This window comes from Apostichopus japonicus, chromosome 17 (assembly GCF_037975245.1).
Source record: "Apostichopus japonicus isolate 1M-3 chromosome 17, ASM3797524v1, whole genome shotgun sequence".
In the NCBI taxonomy this organism is placed as follows: domain Eukaryota; kingdom Metazoa; phylum Echinodermata; class Holothuroidea; order Aspidochirotida; family Stichopodidae; genus Apostichopus; species Apostichopus japonicus.
Window position 1 is genome coordinate 34,578,798 of NC_092577.1, and position 21,733 is coordinate 34,600,530.

Consider the following 21,733-nt stretch of genomic DNA (forward strand, 5'->3'; position numbering starts at 1 on the left):
GAGTTTTGAAAAACCCAAAATTTTCTTGTACGCTCCGCGCCAACCGATGGTGGCGCTCCGCTTAGACAGTCTCCACACATTAGCCCCCCCCCCCCCCAATAATTTTCCCGTTCCGCCGCGCCTGACCTACATACGGCATTGCCTTAGTGAACACCAGGAATTAAGAATGGAAAGAGGAAATGATTACCGTGATGCATTCTATTTTATTTGACCTCCAAGTGTATACAGGTCACTAAGTTCTTCGACTAGGCCTACATATTATCTGTAACTTATACCTATGTTTGTGTATGTATTTTCTGCCATCAGTAGGGTTCGCGATAAATACGTTACGGCATAAACATTACAGCTGGCTAATCTTGAACTTGCCCAATTTCATGTGATTTAATAGTGGCGTCATATCTCGTCAAATTTCTGTCACAATTAAATATATTATAACAATTGGTTATACTGCAATAGAGCAAATTGACCCCCAATGAGTCATTGGGGTTGAACGAGAGAGTTTTCTGGATCAATGCATAAGGTAAACAGCCCCCTTTGCTACCAACGCCTTCTGTTCAGTGTGCAATGATCCGGATCCAAGCATCACTCCACCAAACTATTGAGAACAAATGAAAGCCCACACAATACGCTTTTAACGAAACGTTTTATATGGGATACCACAGAAGTTACACTAAATTTACCCCGCATACAAAATATAGTGCATGCTACGGTCCAAATCTGATATAAGTTATACGTTGTATATAGACATATATATAGATATATATATATATATATACATCTGTAAAGGCAAATTCTCTTGTTGTTAACATATAGGGGTAAGAGAGTAAATTTTGCAAATAATATGGAAATCATACGCTATTAGGTGTATTCAACATTTGAAAAATATTGCAGAATCCTTGCAATATCTACTTCCTTTTGGAAGATAATCAAAATATGGAATACTTGTTATGCAGGGATCGTGTTTAGTTTATACTGAATATCATTGAGAACGACGGCATCGGAGTACAACAGTGATAGCGCATTAAACGAAAGAGGGTTGCGAAAGTTCTCGTGGACTACAATCTAGGCTCCGAACTAGAGGAGACCTTATAGGTCAAGGAGGTGGAGAGAGGTGGAGAGAGAGACAGCAATACGAAATGCACAGGCCATATCCTGTAAGTATCTCATGTTAAAGATATAATTATTCTTTTTCTTTTCGCGAAGGAATGAAACTGATGTTATGCAAGACTTTGGGGATGATCGATTACTAATCGATTGCAATTGATCAAACGATCGTATTATTGGAAAGCTTCATGGTACGGCCTTTTATTACTTCTCTAACAGCTGGCGTTCCGTGCCTATATTTATACTACCCTAAAGCACCCTAACATATACCCTAGAGTCCATATTGTATGGACTCATGCACTGTGCGGGCTACGCTCATCTTATAACTACCATGGCTGTGGATAAATGTTATCTCTCAGCCTGGCAGGAGGTGGAGTCTCATCCAGGACGTAGCCAAACAAAAATCGCTCCCCCCCCCCCAGGTGCCCCCCAGATGCGATTTATAGTGTTACAAAAATTACTCAAACAAAAACTTATTTTACAGAGGACGAAACGTATTATGTTCTGCAGTAAAACTTCTTTCCACAGACCATCACCGTAACCAGTTGTTTTCTCACTAACACTTTTTTAACAGGGTCACAGAGGCCCCGGTGTGAATCGCTAGTGCTTAAACTTCACTACTACCCTGCATAAATTGCAATTTCAATTTTCAACACTCTTATTTGAAAACATTATCAAAGCAAAGAGGTTTATTTCCATTTTTGTGTAACTTTTCTATTCGCCTCAATTACAAACATAAATATCGGACAGACTAAGCCCGAAAATTCTTGAACATAAAGTTGCTTCCAGTTGCAGTATATATAGCACCGGACTGCTTCTAAGGACCCTTAAGTAATCAAAGTTTCTCAAACACCCCTCCCCCAGGACGGCATTCACATATAAACATTGTACCCCCTAATGAAGTGATGTGCTGTACCCCCCCCCCTTGCCCAGATTGACATGTCTGGCGACGCCACTGGACGTAGCTACACTTATCTGTTCTAGGGGGAGCCATGCTTTCTATGGTGGCAGGAATGACAAATATTCTGTATTCGCCGTATATAACCAAACAACTGTGACGTCAATAATAAAGAGAATATAAATACAAATCTAGAAAATCATTAAAAATCAAACACAAGCCCCAAGCTTATCCACTAAAGAGTCTGTGGAAGAGAATGTGTAAAAGTAACAGGGCCTGACGTTTCGATCCTATCAGGATCTTCTTCAGAGGTTGAAAGAAAAGTTGCACTTGTAACAGCCTCTGAAGAAGATCCTACCAGGATCGAAACGTCAGTCCCTCTTATAAGTATTTTACATATCTATGAAATGACGTATACGTTACGGGATTGGCATTGACGCATATGCAAAGATCAACAAATTTACAACTGCACTCAGGAGATTGTCCTATTCTGAGACATATTATAATCCAAACGCCTCTGTGATTTATTGAAGGGTCATTTATGAATCCACGAGACGAAACGTGGGGTTAACACATACATAGAATATATTTTAAATATGTTCGGCCACACAGTCGAGAAAGTTTTATATTCTTTAATGCACCCTCACTAACACGATTGTGATTTTTCCCGGTTGTTCGGATTGAGGTTAGTTAGAATTACAAGGAATGAGACCCTTTGTTTACTGTAAAGTTAATGACTAACTCCTAAACATGATACTGCTAATTTTAAAAATGTTACTGCTAATTTACACTTTCCGTAACAATTAAAGCGAATTGGCTACAAATACAAAGCTATTTAGGTTTATCGTAAGCCTAACATAACATTAGGCTTAGTGGCACTAATATCTCAGCCTTCATATTTTGGCTAAGCCCACACTGACTCTGTGACTGAGTGTCACTGTCATTTGGCAGGACTTCACGAACTTACGCCGGTAATCATACTTACATTACAATAGGTTATCCAGCCAAACATCATTTTTGCAATTCCTATCAAATAGACCTGTAGTACTATAGTAGGTGAATAAAAAAAAAGAGCAGAAAGATGTGTGACAGAAAGATAATGCCACATGTGGCCTTTCTTCCTGGGTCGTGTCCTAAACTTTTGAGCTAGTATTAACTATTATCTTGTTAGCAAGCTTACTATGGGTACATCAAGAATCACTGAGAAATATTGTAGGCAGGTGCCATGCAGGCATCATGATTGTTACATAATACTATATGATGAACAATGTTTTAGTGCTTCGGTCAGGGTTAAGACAGTGATAGGACTTTTTTGTCGAGAAATTGAAAAAAAAGGTGGTTTAGAACACCAGTCTGCTAGCTATGGAAGCTAGACAAATGGAGGTTTCGAAAATTTATGATGGAATGCTTCTGTCCTGTTATCCAAGTGTCAAAGCATTTTGGAGATGAAATGTTTAGAGATGATACTAATAGTATACACTTATGACAGTGATAAAATTTAAAAAGTGTTTGCATGTCTCATATTGTGACAATAGTTTTGCAACTAAAATATGGAACTTGATCATGATTGCATTAGGGGTTTTATTTTGCCATCACAAAAGGATGCTTTGAAATTAAATTAGCCTAGAAATACGTTCTAGATGGAAATGAAAGAAGGCTTGTTCTCTCCTTTGCCATTTAGGAGGAAAACCTTAGCATGAGATTGTACCTGCACTTCTCACCCCCCTGCCCCTCCGCTCACAACCAGGAAAAAATACAGTCAACAGAATAATATAAATCGTATTTTGTGATACTTTGTTGTTTGTTATTATTTGATGTTTCAGGAAGAACATGACTAACTTTTCTTTTGTCCCCGCCCCCCTCCTTCTCCCTTTGTTCCCCCCCCATTACTCCTCTTCTCATAGCTCTCTTCCACCCTTTTTTCTCCACACCTTTCTGTCTTTGTCCTTATCTCCAGTTTATTCCCTATCCCCTTCCCTTAATCTCCTCTTTGACCCTCCACCGTTTATCTCGTACCTCTCCTCTTCCCCTGTTGGTTTCTTTCTTTCTTCTCTCCATCCCTTGTCTACTAATCCTCTTACATCTCTTTGTGTTCACCATGCTCATTAACCTGTCTGTATTCTGTGTGTGTTTTTGTCCCTTCTGTTACTGTTACTTGTCATTTAGCCTTTGAAGAAGATCCTGCTAGGATCGAAACATCAGGCCAACTTACTTTTTCACATTATTTGATGTTTGTCGAATTAATCATGACTTTTCTTCATTGACAGCACCAATACCCTGGCTACAGACATGATCCACGTTTTCTAGAAGCTCCGAGGTATGGCAGGGGAGCACCACGTCAAGGATATCCGAATGGATCTCCTGGACCGATTGGAGGGATTGGAAATGGTGCCATCTTTGGATGTGCTTGTGTTTGTGTCATTGTTGTTGTGGCAGTGATTGCAGGTGTTGCCCTTGGTCTGGTATTTGGTCGTAAGTTGTCAACTTCAAACGTTTTCTTTCTAGAGAATTGTTTCTGTTTTTGATGAATTAGGGAAATCTTTGCAAAATTTTGTGATGATGAAGTGTGTGTATCTATATGTGTGTGACACAATATCTTAACAGAACAAATTTGGATAAATCTCTCATGTCCAATATTTAGTAGATCTATGAAACTTGTTTTGTTTGATTGTTTCTCTGTTGGAGGTCAAAGGAAAGAGTTTGAACAAAAACCTTGTAAAAACAATATCCCATGAAGGGAATTCATCTGTACAGTAGCTCTAGTACATCACAGAAACCTCATTTTGCACAATAAAATGCAAATTATGGTAACAATTTAGATTATTATATCTGGAATGTTCAGTGATTCTTTCATTGATTCTTCATTCAAAAAAGTTATAAATAATAAAAAGAGTACACACTATCAAACATTGCTGAAGGAAGTTTCAAATTATATCAACAATATACTGTGACATTTTCTAGTCCTTGGTTTGTTTTTATTGGTTTGGTGTAGATCTATACATTGAAGAGAAAACAAAACTAAAACATTCCATTTCTTCAAAGCCCAATAATATGAAATAACATTTACAAAATAAAGTACCTGATAATGTTCCAAGCCAAACAAAACATATCTTTGGCCACTTGGCCAAGAAAAAAGAAAGAAAAAAGACTTGAGTAGAATACATTTTTGGCATGAATAACAATCTTATAATGCATCAACAGGTGATTACTGAAATCCGTCATTGTTTATAGTTGCTTGCATATTTTCTTCGTCTTTCTACAGTTAGTCCTAGTAGTAACACAGCCGGAAATGATGCAAATGTCCCAGTCATTCCAGGCGTCCCTGCTGCACCTACACAGCCTCCAAATAACCCATCTATTACCTCTAACGGTAAGCGTTTTTACAATAATTTTCCTACCTCCCCCCTTAATCCTCTCTTTGTCCCTCCACTGTTTATCTCCTACCTCTCCTCTTCCCCTGTTGGTTTCTTTATTTCTTCTCTCCATCCCTTGTCTACTAATCCCCTTACATCTATATCTTTTGTGTTCACCATGCTCATTAACCTGTCTGTATTATGTGCATGGTTATGTCCCTTCTGTTACTGTTACTTGTCATTTAGCCTTTGAAGAAGATCCTGCTAGGATCGAAACATCAGTCCTACTTACTTTTACACATTTGCAATAATTTCTCAGTCATAGAGAAAATGTGTCAGAATTTATCAACAGGGTTTACTGATAGTCAGGTTAAACAGGGGCTATATTGATAGTTTATATCTTACTTTAAAAATGAGCTAGGAAATGCACAGATTTTTGTCCTTTGCAGCCTTGAGTTGTTTCTTTTCCTTTTGGGTGTGCATGTATGTGTGTGGTTGTTAATTGTTCTACAACCTCAGGATGAATCATTTACCAACAAGTGTCAAAGCAACATATATGGTGCATTGTGAAAGGAAGCTAGTACAGACAGTGCTAGGCTTGAATAGAAAGATTGCTTAGTCGACTATTTGAACAATATAGTGAAGGGAACTCAAAGGCCAAACCACCAACAACCTTTAACTAAGGTAAAGTACATTTCCTCAACTCATGGCTGAAGCGTACCTCACCTTGTGGGGAGAAATATTAACCAATGGTAAATGTAGTACATGCCTTTTCTTTGGTTAACCACCAACAACCTTTAACTAAGGTAAAGTACATTTCCTCAACTCATGGCTGAAGCGTACCTCACCTTGTGGGGAGAAATATTAACCAATGGTAAATGTAGTACATGCCTTTTCTTTGGTTAACCACCAACAACCTTTAACTAAGGTAAAGTACATTTCCTCAACTCATGGCTGAAGCCTACCTCACCTTGTGGGGACAAATATTAACCAATGGTAAATGTAGTACATGCTTTTTCTTTGGTTTTCTTCTAGAACATCAGCTAATTGGAACAAAATAGACCAAACTTTTGCTCACTTTCTCCAACTATCTGTCTCTCTCTCTCTCAATCTCTTTTTACGCAGATATTGTTGCCATAGATACAACCTTAGATACGACTATACCCTTCAACTCCGATTTTAACGATCCTTCCAGTACAGCCTTCGAGATTTTAAGGACGTTGGTTTTGCCACCTGTAAGTCACGCTTGACTCTCTTTGTTACCCCCCCCCCCCCACCTGTAATATCAAAACAACTGCTCGGGAATGGTTTCTCGGGAATCAAGAACAGCCCGACCTCATTTATTTCTTTTGCCCCAACTGAAAGAGGAAATTTGGGCATTTTCCAACCATTTTGCACCACTTTCAAACCATTTTCACTGCAAGTGGTCTGTACACTACAGGCTAGCTGAGTTTTAACAACCTTTAAGATAGATTAGAATCACAATTACTTACTTGACCCTCCCTTCATGGACCCCAGGGCAGAATCCCCTCTGGCCCTTCCCAAAAAATTTCACCCCTACCTAATACAGGCGATTTTGAATTTGGCCCACCCACCTTTGAAATCCTGTGCACGCCACTTGACAGTGCTGGATAGATCAGAAGGACAAACTTGATCAAGCTTCCTATTTGTGGATATTGGTTTTATTGATGATATTGATATTGATGATAGTGAAGTTATCTACTTGTTGATTTATCTTTTCTATAACAATCATCAATAAGATCAAATTAGGTACTCAAACAAAGAAGAATTATTTGTTTTTTATAAATTTATGGTTTCACAGACTTTTGTAAATTTTTTGTATGTTCAATATATATTTGAAACCTCCTTCAGGGCTAAAAATAATGGAAAATTGAATTTAGAAATTCAGATTGCTATAGAAAAAGAATGTTGCTTTCAAAATTGCATAAATCCCTTTAATTTCATACATGATGTATTTCATGTAAGTTGTTGTTAAAATGGTCTGAAACAGTTAAAAAAATTAATCATGTGCAAAATATTAGCACTTTAATCCGACCACAAGACATTAACAAATGAAAAAAAAAAGGTACAATTCCTTCACAGAAAAGGCTGATAAAATAGAGTAAAAAATCTATCATATACAGGATATTCTCTCCTCTGGGGAAAAAAGATAGTTTACCGTAAATTTTCTTACATTGTCAAACCCACAGATTGGTTCGTCGTTCATGTCAAGTAACTTGGCCTCTGTATACCAAGGATCAGAACTCATCAGTGCTACAGAGTTAGTTGAAATATATAATAATATTTAAAGTATTGGTTCAGTTGTCATACATGTTTATGTTATATGAAAGAGGACAATGAAAGAACCACAATGGTGAAAAAAAACTGTTCAAATATCTTTTTCGGTTAAAGAGATATTCAAGTGTACATTTTTATCAGACTGTGTAGAAACTGCTGAACTCTGACTAGCTGTGATGTCACATCCTCACATTCCTGAAAAGTCTTTGTTTTTTTCTCTAAATATCTTGTGAGATTTCATGACTTTCAACCAAAAGATATGTCAGGAGATCTCATATTTGTCAAAGGAAGTATTTGAGATTAAACATCTGAAGAATTTGTGATTATATTATTTTCAAATGTGTTAAAAAATGTAAATAATTTTTAAAGAAATATATTCACAAATGTTAAGGAAGTGAGGATGTGACGTCACACCCTCACAGTAAGTCTTTCTATACCAGTCGTTTTCAAAGAAATTTGATATCTTCAAAGTGTCATATCTCCTTAACAGAGCATGCTATCATGGTAGTTTCTTCGCTGTTCTTTTTTGTCTTTTTGTGCTCTTTAATACAAATAGACATGTCAAACACCTGAACCAATCCTTTAATGGTCATTTCACTGTGATTTGCAGTTCCTTTAATGCATGATAATGATGGCACAATGTAGCCTGACAAGTAGGAAAGTGTGGTTAGAGGGGTACAAACTATTTATGGAGAGGCACCAACAATTTAAAGAGGGGCACAGTACCTCAAGTCCTATAACTTGTGAAGGTTTTGTACATGTGATGGTTTCCCGGAGGGGTGGGGGGGGGGGATGCACAGTAATCATAGAAACAGTACTGAATTAACAACGTGTGCGTTGAGGGTCATCGTGTGATTTTTCTCCTTCCCCTAGATAACGTTTTGCAGGTATATCTCAAACTTCGAAAGTTGGTACTGTATGTCCAGCTGGCTAAAAGTGTTCTAGGATGGCCTCTTGACCCTTGGGGGCCACTTGACCTTGAGTGGCATTTCACCTTATTGACCATTTACCTTGACGGGCATGACCGGGCAGGGGGCGGGGGGTTCCCTTGGCACCTGCTTCTTCTGTTGGACGACCTGTCACCGCATACAAATTTGAAGGCTTTACTGTACAGTATTTAAAAAGTAATTCACAGTTTTGCCGAGTTACAAGTACATTTCGATCATTTCTTGCTGTATGGATCACAAAATATCTCTGGAAATCAAATTTTTCACCTTGACAGTGTTAACGGCAATACCAGAGTAGTTGTGAGGTCGCGATTCCTCGCGAGGCCTCCCCTAGTCGTGACGGACCAAAACGCAGCGTTGTCGAGTGGCACAATCCTCGCCAACAGTGTACTGGAGACTGATGCTGAAGACGGGCGCATTCAAAACAATCTTAACGTAGTTCTAGGATCGGTTCAGTCAACAGCAGGTGAGGGTCAACTTGGAACGTTATTTTCTCCTCCGTCCACAGTTTCTAGGAACGGATGGGTGGGGGGAGGAAGGGGTGGGCGTGCAAGGAAGTTAAATTGCTGAATAAATTAAATGATATCCATTCAGTGATAGAGTAATAATAATAGCAATATTATATGGGGAAGTTATCATGTTAGCCTGTCATTACTATTTCTTGCTATTTTTTGCATTTTTTTAACGACTATTTTATTCAAATTCATGATTGTGTCAATTTTTCGTTTTTACCCTGTGTCATCCCTTATATTTAAACTATGTTCTGTACTGCCTGCCCATGAGTGATGTAGCCTAGTCATACATGACCGAATCTGGGACATGGTAAAGGTGGGAGAGGAATATTAGTTGTGAAGGGGGGGGGGCTTGATGTGAACCAGGGTAGAATGTGGTGTGCACCAGAAAATGATTAGTGGACCAAGGTAATTCAGGAGTGAGGGTAGAGATAGAAGTTTAAGATGGGATAAACATGGATAAGAAGGGGGTTGTTATAGGCGAAGACAGGTCTGGTGAGAGGGGGGATCGTTGGGTACAGCCCAGGGGCCTGGGGTCAATGGGGGCGTGGTTAAGAAAAGCTGTCAAAAATAATAATGTAGTCTCATAATCTAAGCAATTTGCCAGTGAAAATGCAGAAAGGATGGCTGATGGTAGAATTATCTCTAGGGCCCAACCTTGCTCTAAACAACTCGAGGGAGGGGGGGGGGGGAATTGCAGGTGGAGTAGGGGATGGAAATGTAGGATGTGGTTAAGGTTATCATGATATGTTGGCAATGTGGTTGTATATCCTTAAACTACAAAGTGATTCATTCCATTGCTTTTAGATAGCCAATCAGAAGTAAGCAACATTACTTGACATTTCAACTTTTCTGTTAACTTTTCAGTTGGAATCAATATTGCAGAAGGAAACCCGGGGAATGGAGGACCAACAGGTATTTGCAAACGGGAAAGAAAAAAATGTTTACAGTTGTTACACTGAATGCCATTTACTAATTATATAAAACAAAAATTGTGTCATAAAATATCTGTAAAAAAAATTAAAACTTTTACCCAATTCTTTAATTATTTTTAACTTTCATTTGCAAAGTAGAATTTTTTTCTTCTATGGATAAATGTCATACAATGATATTATACAGAAAAAATAAATCATTTTCTGCTCAATTTCCATTATGACATTGTTTCCTCTGTGGTTTTCAGGGTGCATGACTTCACATCACAAAACCCACCCTGAAAATTAATAAAAATTGTCTTTACCATGCAAAAAGCTTTGAAGTTTTGTGTTGACCTTATGATGCAGACAGAAAATTTCCAACAAATTTGTTTTGATAGCAGTCAATCAATCAATCCCATATATCCCTTTATTATAGCAATCAATCTATCCCATATATCCCTTTATTATTGCAATCTCAATCCATATATCCCTTTATTATAGCACTCAATCAATCCCATATGTCCATTTATTATAGCAATCAATCTAACCCATATATCCCTTTATTTTAGCAATCAATCTATCCCATATATCCCTTTATTATTGCAATCTCAATCACATATATCCCTTTATTATAGCACTCAATCAATCCAATATATCCCTTTATTATAGCACTCAATCAATCCCATATGTCCATTTATTATAGCAATCAATCTAACCCATACATCCCTTTATTATAGCAATCAATCCCATACATCCCTTTATTATAGCAATCAATCCCATACATCCCTTTATTATTGCAATCTCAATCCCATACATCCCTTTATTATAGCAATCAGTCAATCCCATATATCCCTTTATTTATAGCAATCAATCAATCAATCACATATATCCCTTTATTATTGCAATCTCAATCCCATACATCCCTTTATTATAGCAATCAACTTCAGCCTCCCATATATCCCTTTATAATAGCACTCAATCAATCCCTTATATCCTTTTATTATAGCAATCAATCAATCCCATATATGCCTTTAATGCCTTCACTCTTGCATGCCTTCACTCTCTTGCATGGTAGACTAAAGGTTGTTGTAACTCATCAAAACTGCATAAATGTTGACATTATCTTTATCTTTTGTTACACAGGTTCACTTAGTATTACCTGCCCTGCCAACATTGTGAGATTCATTGATACAAGTCAAACGTCCACTGTGGTAGGCTGGAACAGGGCACCCGTGACGGGTGCAACGGGGGAAGTATCCTACATGGAAATGCCAGCCAGCAATAGTGTCTTCGCTCTAGGCATAACTGTCGTGACGATCTCCGCCAGTGATGCAACTGCGTCGACCAGTTGCAATTTTGTGGTTGAGGTCATAGCTTCGGGTGAGTCCTTTTTTAGTACCGAGTATCTCCAGTAGCCTAGCTGTATTGGTAAACTCTGGCATCTATCCATCCGGCATTATATCTGTCAAACTTGGGACAGTGGAATATCAAACTGTAATAAGCTGTGACGTGGATGAATGTTAATATGAGCCACCCCTTTCTTTTAAAAATCATATCATCTTGCCTCTAGTATCAGACTTTTAGTAAGTCCAGTTTGGTACTCGCTCCTGTACTCCAACATACTGACCTGTACCCATTCTCACCTCTGTGAATTTGAATGATACATTTGGTGCATTTCTTGAATCTGGTGAATGTGACAGTGCAAGACTAAAATAGTCCCTGCTTGCCCTTTTGAGTATAGTGCTCCGAGTCCAACTCACATTGTGCCTAATTGTACTTAATATACTTGTCCTTACAGTGTAGTAACCGTACCACAAACGTGTCTTGTACCATGATGTTTCTGTTACTGAACTTATCTCACAATTCTCTGACAATATAGGTACCGCCAACTCTCTGTCCATCGCCTGTCCCGGAGACGTCGTGGCAGTTGTGGAGAATGAAGGGGATTCGGTGGCTGTCACTTGGGATCCGCCAGTGATATCGAACGCAGACGGTGCTGTCTCCATATCCTACTCGCCCGCACAAAGTTCCTCATTTGACTTCGGACGAACGGTTGTGGTCGTCACGGTGGCCGACGCCTCCACTGCTGTACAGTGTAACTTTGACGTTAACGTGCAAGGTTTGTTCAAGTCACAGTGTTTGCTATTCCCTGCTGTGTTGTTTTCTCTTTTATTGCTGCCTAGTTTTTCAACTCTTATTTGGATTCTTCGGTACTTTCAATTCACGATCAAACATGGCACCAAAGGCACAAGCTGTCACAAGGAACATGACGATCAAAAGGTTGTGACAAACTAGGCATATAGGTAGTAGCTTCCATGCAAAGGCCTTTGGAATCTTCAGGCATGAGGCGAATTTGCGGAATATCCGTGATTTCTTTTCTACCTCGGGGACAAAAACTATTATCCTAACACACTGTAGCATAAGCAAACTGGAGCCTATACCGTAGTTTTTGCAAAGTTTCGTGATTTTGGTTTTACCTCAGACTCATCCCTGAATCTTACCCATTGTGGATTTGAAACATGAAAAACAAGCAACATGAAGTACAGAGATATGATATAATTTCTCTCCAAAGAATGTCATTCCAGTATGTCTGTCTGTCAATATACCTGAAGAGATAATATATTCTTAGTTAAAAGTGACAATGTTTTGAAACGGCTCAGGTCAACTGTGTACACACCGTTTATACAGGTACGATTTAAGAAGGGCGACACCATCGATCATAATATCTATCTGTATTTAATCAAAAGATTTTTTCCCCCTTCTTTACCAGTTGGAACTTCGTCATTCGTGATAATTTGCCCGAATGACATCACAGTTGGGACGCAGCCGGGTGAAACCTTTGCCAGGGTGAATTTCAATGCGCCTCAAGTGATTGGCCAGACAAATGGCCGTGTCACTTTTACGTACGACCCGCCTCAGACCACAATGTTTCCGATCGGATCGTCGACGGTGGTTGTGACGGTCGAAGACAACACGTCCGTCATGACGTGCACATTTGCTGTCATAGTCAGAGGTAAAAAAAAAAAAGAAGGAAAGGACGACTCCTTTAAATGCAGCTGTTGTGCATTTTTTTCCTTGACTTTCTCCGGGGCCGAAAGCCCCTTTAAACGAGCACAGTTTGCGAACGAAATCATTTCATTTCACTGCGATAATGAATTCAAAACTTGACTTCTTGATTTGGAAAATATGGCTAATAACATCTTAAAAGAAGAAGTCAACCCAGCCATCAACATTGGTCTATGTAGGTAGAGATACTTGTGGTGAATGATTTTCCCATATAGCTGAGTAAAAAAAAAAAACAGCTATACCATTTTGGGAGATGGCCACGGTAAATTTTCCCTCCACTGCGCAAGATGGAAGACTTGAGTAAGTCTGATGACATCATCATCGAGCCACTTACAGTTGGAGTTTCCATGGTTACCTTTCTCTAGTTACAATCTTTATTCATGATGAGTTTTGCCAATGTCACCCAGTCAGTTGAAACTGAAAAGCACAACAGATAGTGTTGAGCGTGGTGGCCAATCGGCTAAGGCGTCGGACTCGTGATCCAAGGATTGCTGGTTTGATTCCTGCCTAGTTCATTACGTTGTGTCCTTGGGCAAGATGCTTTAACTCACTTGCCTCTCTCCAACCAGGGGTTAAATGGGTACCTGCGAGGTAACTTGTCATTGGGCGCAGTATATAACTGCTGCCAACTGGAGGGATTGTCTCTGGGACAGGTTATCATTGACCAGGTGTAATATGACGTCTGTAAAGCGCTTTGAGACCTATCGCTGGTATAAAGCGCTATAGAAAAAGCAAATATTATTATTACGCAGGTTGCTGCAGGCCCCTTACCTGCACACTGCATTGGACAAGTGTCTTATTGCATCAGTCAGGTGCATATCATCAAAAGGGTGGGGAGGGGGAGGGGGAGGGGTGGTTGAACAATAGCTTTCGATTTTCAAAATTTCCAAACGATGACTTTTCTTTCTCTACATACACAGATGAAGAACTTCCCATCGTTACTTGTGATGCTGGAGGTGTCAGGGATACCGACGTTGGGCAAGACTACGCCACGATTACGTGGACGACGCCTACGGCCACAGATAACATGGATAACACATTAACAGTAACAGTCAGCCGGTCTGAAGGAAGGTTCACCATTGGAACACACACTATTATCGCTACGGCGACAGATAGCAGCGGGAACATCGGGACCTGTTCTTGGACGTACACCGTTCGGGGTAATATAAAGGAATGTCCAAAAGTTTCTTTGTTTTGTTCCAAGCCAATATTGTATTCCATATAAATCAGGAAAACATTTGGGATTCAATGTTTTTCATTTGTTGCGACAATTCTGAGCAATGACTTATGGCTACATTGATATCTGGTTTAACTCCATGAAGAGAGGGGGAACAGGGGAATACTTTACAACCCCAGAGCCTGAGGTCAATTAGAGGGCCTAGGTATATATGTATGGGTCCTCAGAAAAATATGGGATAGAAAGAATAGTGTATTAATTTATTCATCATATACATAACTGCAAAATATGCAAAGTTCAAATTGGCTCTCAGTTCCTCTGCAACATATCAATTAACAAAGAAAATACACTTGTTTCTTGCACAGTTCATCTAGTCAAGTCAGTCAATAACCATAAAACGATGTTTCATTATCAATTTCATTCACATGACTTTTGATCAATATTTTTCTCTCCATCCCCCCCCTCCCTCCTTCTTCATACTCACCCCTCCTTCACATACCCCGACTAGATGTGGAACTACCGGTAGTTACATGTCCACCGTTGCTCAACGTCAGGCTGCCGTCGACTCATACTACCGTGGTGGTGGAATATGAGAATTTGATCACGGCCACAGACAATGTCGGCACAGGTGTCATCATCAATGTCCACCCATCCGATCTTCGTCCTTTTGCAGCTGGAACCTACAACCCTGTTGCCACAGCTACAGATTCCTCGGGGAATTCAAACTCTTGTACCTTTACTTTGACAGTATCAGGTGAGAGGAGAAAGAATGGGTGTAGATCCAGGGGTGCACAAGTACCCTCCCTCCCTCCCTCCCCCCTCCCTTCAGCCACACACAATTAATATTCAAAAGTAGTTTCTATAAAACACAACTTAACTTATAGTCTAAATATGCTTCAGGGATGCAGCATTTGATGTCCAAGACACATTATTTTCTGGCAAATGCATCCAGAACCCCCAAATGGGTAGTTTAGCTTGAAATACCTCAGAGGAACACTCATCCCCACTCCCCCTGCCCCTACTCCCTCCTTAATGAAATCCAGGATCCCCCTGTATTGAGAACTAACTGCAAACTTCCTGGACACAGAGAAAGTAGAAACTTGTAAGAAAACAAACAATTGGATATTAAAATTATTAACTGAATCTTTCATCACATGTGTGACAAGGAGGGGAAATAAGAAGCCATTGTACTTTTCAAAACCAGGGATCAGACACGGAATCTTGGTTTTTTGCTTGCCAATCAAATGATTTTCCTGATTTTTGAGATTCACATTTCTTCTTACTAAACATTAAAACTGAAAATACATTACATTATAGTTATCTTCTTTTCTTTTTTCTTTTTTTCTTTCTTCTCTTTGCAGATAATTGTGGAAAGAGCGGTCAAACATTAACGCCGAGGATTATTGGTGGGGAAGATGCAGGAGCTGGTCAGTTTCCATGGATGGCTTCGTTATCTTCTGGATCTCATTTCTGTGGATCGGCTATCATCAACGAGAACTGGGTAGTCACTGCAGCTCATTGCCCGTAAGCCTGAAATGGTTTTCATACTTTTTTTTGCCGTGGGTTGAGATATCCTTATTGCTTTGACATGATGAACTTATAATAAAGATGTGGTTCTGTTTTACCTTGAAAACCAAAGCACAAAAATCTCCCTGTGGAGATCCTTGTGCCTTTTGCGTATACAACAAATGAGGGCATTGATTGCTCAGTTCGAAGACTCTACAGGACTTGCAATCTTTAGGTCACTACATGGTTACAATAATCCCTCTCTAGCCAAACATTTCCCTTGGCCCTGTTTCTAAGTACTCAGCTTAATATGGACAGATTACAAAACCCCAAGCTATATTACCGGTGCTGTGGCCAAATGGATAAAGGCGGTGGCAATTGAAGCAATGAGGCTTAGTAATCGGAAGGTACTGGGTTCAATACTCTGCCGGGTCATAGTAGGGTGGATCTTTCATCCAAGAGCACTCTATGGTTTTCCCATCTGAAATGACTTTCTAAAATTTCGAAATTTGAGTTAAAATGTTGAATTGGAAGCCACCCGTCCTGTAAGTTGTAATCCTTAGGGGTTTCTCCCACATTTGTGGTCGCTTAAGTGTCGTAAAAATAACTGCTGATTATTATTATTATGATTAGGTTGGGAGGTTACTCTCCTTCCATCATATATTTGTCTTTCTCATTAGGGATCTGTTAGGTGTTGATGTCATCACTGGGGATGTATCGCTTCCAACTGCGTCACCACAGAGACAGACGAGAAGGGTTACCAAGGTGATTCGACACTCCTCATACCAGGCACCACCCGCCCACGATATCGCTCTGCTTAAACTTGACTCGCCCCTGATAATGACAGACTTCGTACAACCGGCGTGTCTCACCACTGAGGAGGAGGAAGAGGATCTCTTTGGCAGTGGCGAGTGCAGAGTGGCCGGATGGGGAACTTTAATCGCAGATGAAAATGGTGAGGAATCTATGTGTGGTCTCCTAAAAAAACTCTATTTCTTTACACCAAACCCTGATTGGTACACTACAAAGACAATCCAACAGTTTGACAGGAGTACCTCTAGCAAACCTATATTGCCACACCACAAGTTTTCAATGACTGTATGAGCAGTACAAATGCAGTGTTTCTACTTACAGATACCATTTTATGTTTATATACAGCCCCACCCAGTGATACTCTGAAAGTGGTGACCGTTAACGTCTACACGGAACAAGAATGTGAAGATATATATAACGCTAATGTTCCCCTGGGCACGCCGATAACATCAATCAACATCTGTGCAGGACTTCTGGAAGGTGGAAGAGATGCCTGCTTTGTAAGTTTTGCCGACAGCATTGTGCACATTTTGATACTTGTAGCAGTCAGTTTGGGACAATTTCCTATAACTACTTACCACTCTATGCTTTCTATCATATCATTCTTCAAAGCACTCCGTACTGACAGTTTGCACAGCTCCTAACATTTATATGATAGAAACATGATATTCAATGTTCATTCATACTTAGTAAAGATTCCTAAATCCTATTGGTCCATTCAGGTCAGCTGACCGTGGTTAATCCTGTGAGTAACGCACGGTAAAATTACGGGGCATCACTTTAATAAATCTTTGGTTATATGTAACCAAAAATGTTTTGTTTTATGATTTTTCCCCCACACAAATGGTAGTGTATGAATGAACGGGGTTAATCAACAGTCTAGCTTGCAGCGTGCGTTACTCACATGATTAATGCACTCCGGGTGTTAGTCCCCCGATCGTGCATTAATCCTGTGAGTAACGCACGCTAGATCGTTGATTAACCCCTTATTCATACACTTCCTCTCAGTATCAGTGCTTTGAAGTAGGACATGAAAGTTTTGGGGGTTTATTGCCATCTTTTATTCAAACTTTGAACATTTCATAAATAAACAATTGCTATTTCTTAAATAGCGACCATAATTGTGAAAACTAAAGTGATCGATTAACCAAGTATATTAGTTTAATACCAATTTCGAAATATATGATAAACATTCCCACGCAGCAGACATGAAAGTTACAGGATAGCAATGTTTGTCAAAACTGGGTGCTTCTAGCAGCCAGTTGGGACAGTTTTCTAATGCTTAGACCTTCGTAAGCTGTCCTCACATATCATGCTTCAAACAGTACAAACAGTTCCTGACCACCAGACTGATAGAAACATGATATTCACTTTGCTCATACTGACAATACATTTGCTTTGAAAGTATGTATAGTATAGACAAAATTGTCCCAAATAGTGTGCTTCTAACCTCAGATCTATAAATGCATAGGATTTCAAAATTTTCCCTGACTGAATTAGGTTTGGCCTGAAACATTATTGGAAAGCCTGAGGTGATGAAAGGGTTTGTAGAATGGAAGGGGTTGCCATGGGCTTGTTGAAGCTGAGGGAGTGTTAAATGTCAAAGGGAACATTTCTGAGGCATATTTAGACCATACACTATAATTAGCTCTAAACTTAAGTTGTGCTTATAAATGCTTGTTTAATAGGTGTACACACATAGCATGGGCACATTCATCCCAGCTGAACGTGAAGTTGCCCGACTGAACCATATCCCTCCTGAATGATCCTGGAACCACCTCCTCCCCCCTCCCCCCCCCTTTTTCAATATCCATGATTTTATTCATTTTGGTCTTCCTTTAAATCTGATCACTACAGTTCTCTTCAGATCCGACCAATGATATTCAAGCAAACTAGAATCCGACCAATGATATTCAAGCAAAATAGAATCCGACCAATGATATTCAAGCAAAATAGAACTGCCAAATATAGAAAAGTTGTCCACCCAAGCCCAAACTGGTTGGTTGGGGTTGTAAACTATGGGTATTCCCTTCTGTGGCCCATTACTGTGGGTGCACCAAGGCCCCCACCGCTGGTGGTACATTCATCTCACTAACACATCAAAACTTAAAGTAAAGCGATGACCAGCTTAAAAAAAAAAAAATATTATAGGTACCTTAAATGTGAAACCATTTCAGCATGTTTTAGTTTGACCTGTAACTTCTGGTTTTGGTCGCTCGCTTCTTTTTTTGAAGGGCGACAGCGGGGGTGGTTTAGTCTGCCCAGATAGCAGCAATACATGGCACGTGGTAGGTCTGGTCAGCTCAGGCAGAGGTTGCGCTCAAGCTAACGCTCCGGGCGTCTACACAAGGACGTCGCAGTTCAACGACTTCATCTATGCTTATCTCGGCGCAGGTAAGCCAGCAAACTAGAAAATAGCAACCTGTGTTTGTTTGTTGTTTTCAGCTATCACTGAACTGTAGGGTAATTCAAAATCAAAGCAGCCATGGCACGTGAATGCACTGTTTTGATTTGTGATTCAATCCTTTATCTGTTTTGCCCCAAAATAAACCAGTAGATTAGAGTTTTACCGTAATGAGGTGCTTGATCCGTAGTGAGGTGCTTATTGTAGGGAAGTGCTTGACCGTAATGAGGTGCTTGATCCGTAGTGAGGTGCTTGATCCGTAATGAGGTGCTTAATGTAGGGAAGTGCTTGACCATAATGAGGTGCTTGGCCTCGGTGCTTGACCTTGGTGTTTGACCTTGTTGAGATTTAACGAAGCAAGCATTCTAATGTAACCAAATCTAATTGAACCATCATCAAATATCGTGGATTACTATTTGGAGAGGGTGAAATAATTCAAGGGTAATGCTATTGACAAATAGCAACGATTTTAAGCATAATTTGCATTAACATTTCATTAAGAAAAAATTTCATCATGAAAAATTTCGATGACTATCAGCATTTCTAAACATTTTTAAAGTGAAAGTTTTTATATTCTTACAAATATTGACATTTTTATATCATTTATGACTTTTATTTTTGCATGTATTTTACACTTGTAAAATCCCAATTTTAATAATTTATTATATAGTATGATTTGCTGCTCGTTGTTGTTGTTGTTACTGATCACTTCATCCCTCTTTGATTCAGGTAAAAACATTTAACAACCTGCTTTATTTTTCCTCTCAGAATTGGTAGTGGTAGAACCAAATAACATGGCCAGTTTTTCCTCTCCTCTGGAGGGTAACCAATACCCAAACAACGTCGTCAAAGGTTGGCGTTTCAGACGTTTCGGAGGTACCGGCATCCGTCTGGAGTTTGCCCAGTTTGATTTAGCTACAGGAGATACCCTCACTGTGGGCCAAGGATTAGATCCATCTGATGAAACCAGCATCCTCCGAGTGATGGATTTTGCTTTCTCTTCAGTCGAGTCGGAATATGTTGGCCATACTAACCTGTGGTTCAGGTTTATAAGCGACAGTTCAAGGACAGCCCAAGGATTCCTTATACGAGTATATGTTATAATTTGATTAGTAGTTCCAGTGGTATATGACACCCTCCCTCCCTCCCTCCCTCCATCCCCCCCTCCCTCCATCCCCCCCTCCCCTGCGGCAGGTTTTCCAACCTAGCCCTCCCGTTGTTCACCCGTGTTCCATAAATGTGAAAGAATTCTAAATTGATAAGAAGTAAAATTTACCCCTTCTCTGCTGCTTGAGTCTCTTTCAAATAGCCATAACTTTGAGTTTTTCTTGTGCATTCCAGAGATTCTAATTCTGTGAGTTTCACATAACTACATGGCCCAAAAGATAGACATCCCTCTATACCCCCTCCACCACCCCCTCCTCCCCCCCAGTGGCTCCAATTTCCAAACATGAAGGAACACCATAGAATTCATGACATAACACTTTTACTCTGCAGTTCCACCATGTGAAAACATAATAAACACTGCTGCATGCCATATAATGTGTCAAGACTTTTACAAATTGTTTTTATTTGGTGTTAATGATGTCATGGATCTGCTAATTACAGTGCTTGCACATTGACCAACTAAACACGACCATCGTGGCATAGCAAATGGTGATAGTCTGCGCCCTGTGTGCGGATTGATCAAAGACTACTTTGTCACTTTCAAGTCGAATCAGTTCAGTCAGGTAAAGACAGCATGTAGTGTTTTTCCCCGAATGGCAGTCGGTTGTGTGCTGCCCTCGAGTAAATAAATCTGCCTAGTGTAAACAAGTGTTACCAATCAAGGAGAAATCATTTTGCATGTGGCCTTTAAAGGGTGTGAAGACTCGTGCACAAAGAAACGTCTTATGCTGGTAATCTGACCTAGTTTCGAATGAGGTTTAACAGAAGTGTTAGACACCACCATCGATCCCAGAAAATACACACACAGCTTGCTAACATTGGTAATTAGACACTAGTGTACAGTCAGTACATACAGCTGCGGTCAATACCCACAGCACAGTGTACAAACGATACAGCGATGGACATCTCAGGTCCAGCTAAATATAACAATGTATCATCCTTCATTTCTGTCTGCATTTTGTAACAAGAAGCAGAAATCTTCACTTGCAAGCAACGGAAAGTTAACTTTTTTTTCAGAGCGTGGCACGCAGTTTGGGCGAGTCGTCAATGCCTTTAAGGATTATCGGTTGTGAACAGCAAATGGTTGTTGTGTATACTTATCAGTTACTATGTGTCAGTTGGAGGAATACATTGGTCCCGAGGAATTTGAAAACCCAAAAAACCCAAATTGAAACAAGGTTCAGAAGGGGTAATGTGCCGACAGCTTTAGTCGGATTCCGTTTATTGTTTAGACTACCCTCTGGAACTGATTAAGTGGATGTCTTATTTTTATGCAATTGTAAATGTCTTCCCGCAAATGGTGTGGAGCTGATTATTTTGCATCTTTCAGATATTACTACTACCAACATTTTTTTTCATCTAAACTCTTGGTTTTGTCTAGATATCTTTTCAATCTTTTTTTCTACGTTTTTAAAAATGTGAGTAACACAAGTTTATGATTTTATGAGTAAATAATGTAACTTTGGTCTGATATATTAAAATAGTCTTATATGAACAAATAAGTTGAAAATAAAACAAAGAAAAGTCTGTTCTTTTATTGTATTATTTCTATTGTTTGTCACGGATCTTTACAA

At 39.6% G+C, this 21,733-nt stretch overlaps 2 protein-coding genes across 2 annotated transcripts in view; one reads left to right on the plus strand and one right to left on the minus strand.

Annotated features, from left to right (window-relative positions):
* LOC139984214 (gamma-aminobutyric acid type B receptor subunit 1-like) overlaps positions 1-6,474 on the minus strand; it is a 35,306-nt gene extending 28,832 nt beyond the window's left edge. The window contains exon 1 of the mRNA XM_071998022.1: positions 5,447-6,474. The gene's annotated coding sequence lies outside the window, so the exon portion shown is untranslated. The remainder of the gene's footprint in view (positions 1-5,446) is intronic.
* On the plus strand, positions 669-21,686 carry LOC139984212 (uncharacterized). The gene is made up of 17 exons (XM_071998014.1): positions 669-1,154; positions 4,270-4,474; positions 5,265-5,372; positions 6,481-6,590; positions 7,566-7,636; positions 8,876-9,066; positions 9,980-10,027; positions 11,170-11,406; positions 11,906-12,145; positions 12,797-13,039; positions 14,013-14,252; positions 14,778-15,023; positions 15,631-15,793; positions 16,456-16,730; positions 16,934-17,088; positions 18,823-18,982; positions 19,761-21,686. Exons 1-17 carry the CDS (start codon positions 1,137-1,139, stop codon positions 20,099-20,101), a joined length of 3,051 nt encoding a protein of 1,016 aa, XP_071854115.1. The 5' UTR covers positions 669-1,136; the 3' UTR covers positions 20,102-21,686.
* The last annotated feature ends 47 nt before the right edge of the window (positions 21,687-21,733 follow it).

Coding starts and splice junctions, on each gene's coding strand:
- LOC139984212 (XM_071998014.1), top strand. Junction 4,475..5,264: donor CCTTGGTCTGGTATTTGGTC/GTAAGTTGTCAA, acceptor GTCTTTCTACAG/TTAGTCCTAGTAGTAACACA. Junction 15,024..15,630: donor CTTTACTTTGACAGTATCAG/GTGAGAGGAGAA, acceptor TTCTCTTTGCAG/ATAATTGTGGAAAGAGCGGT.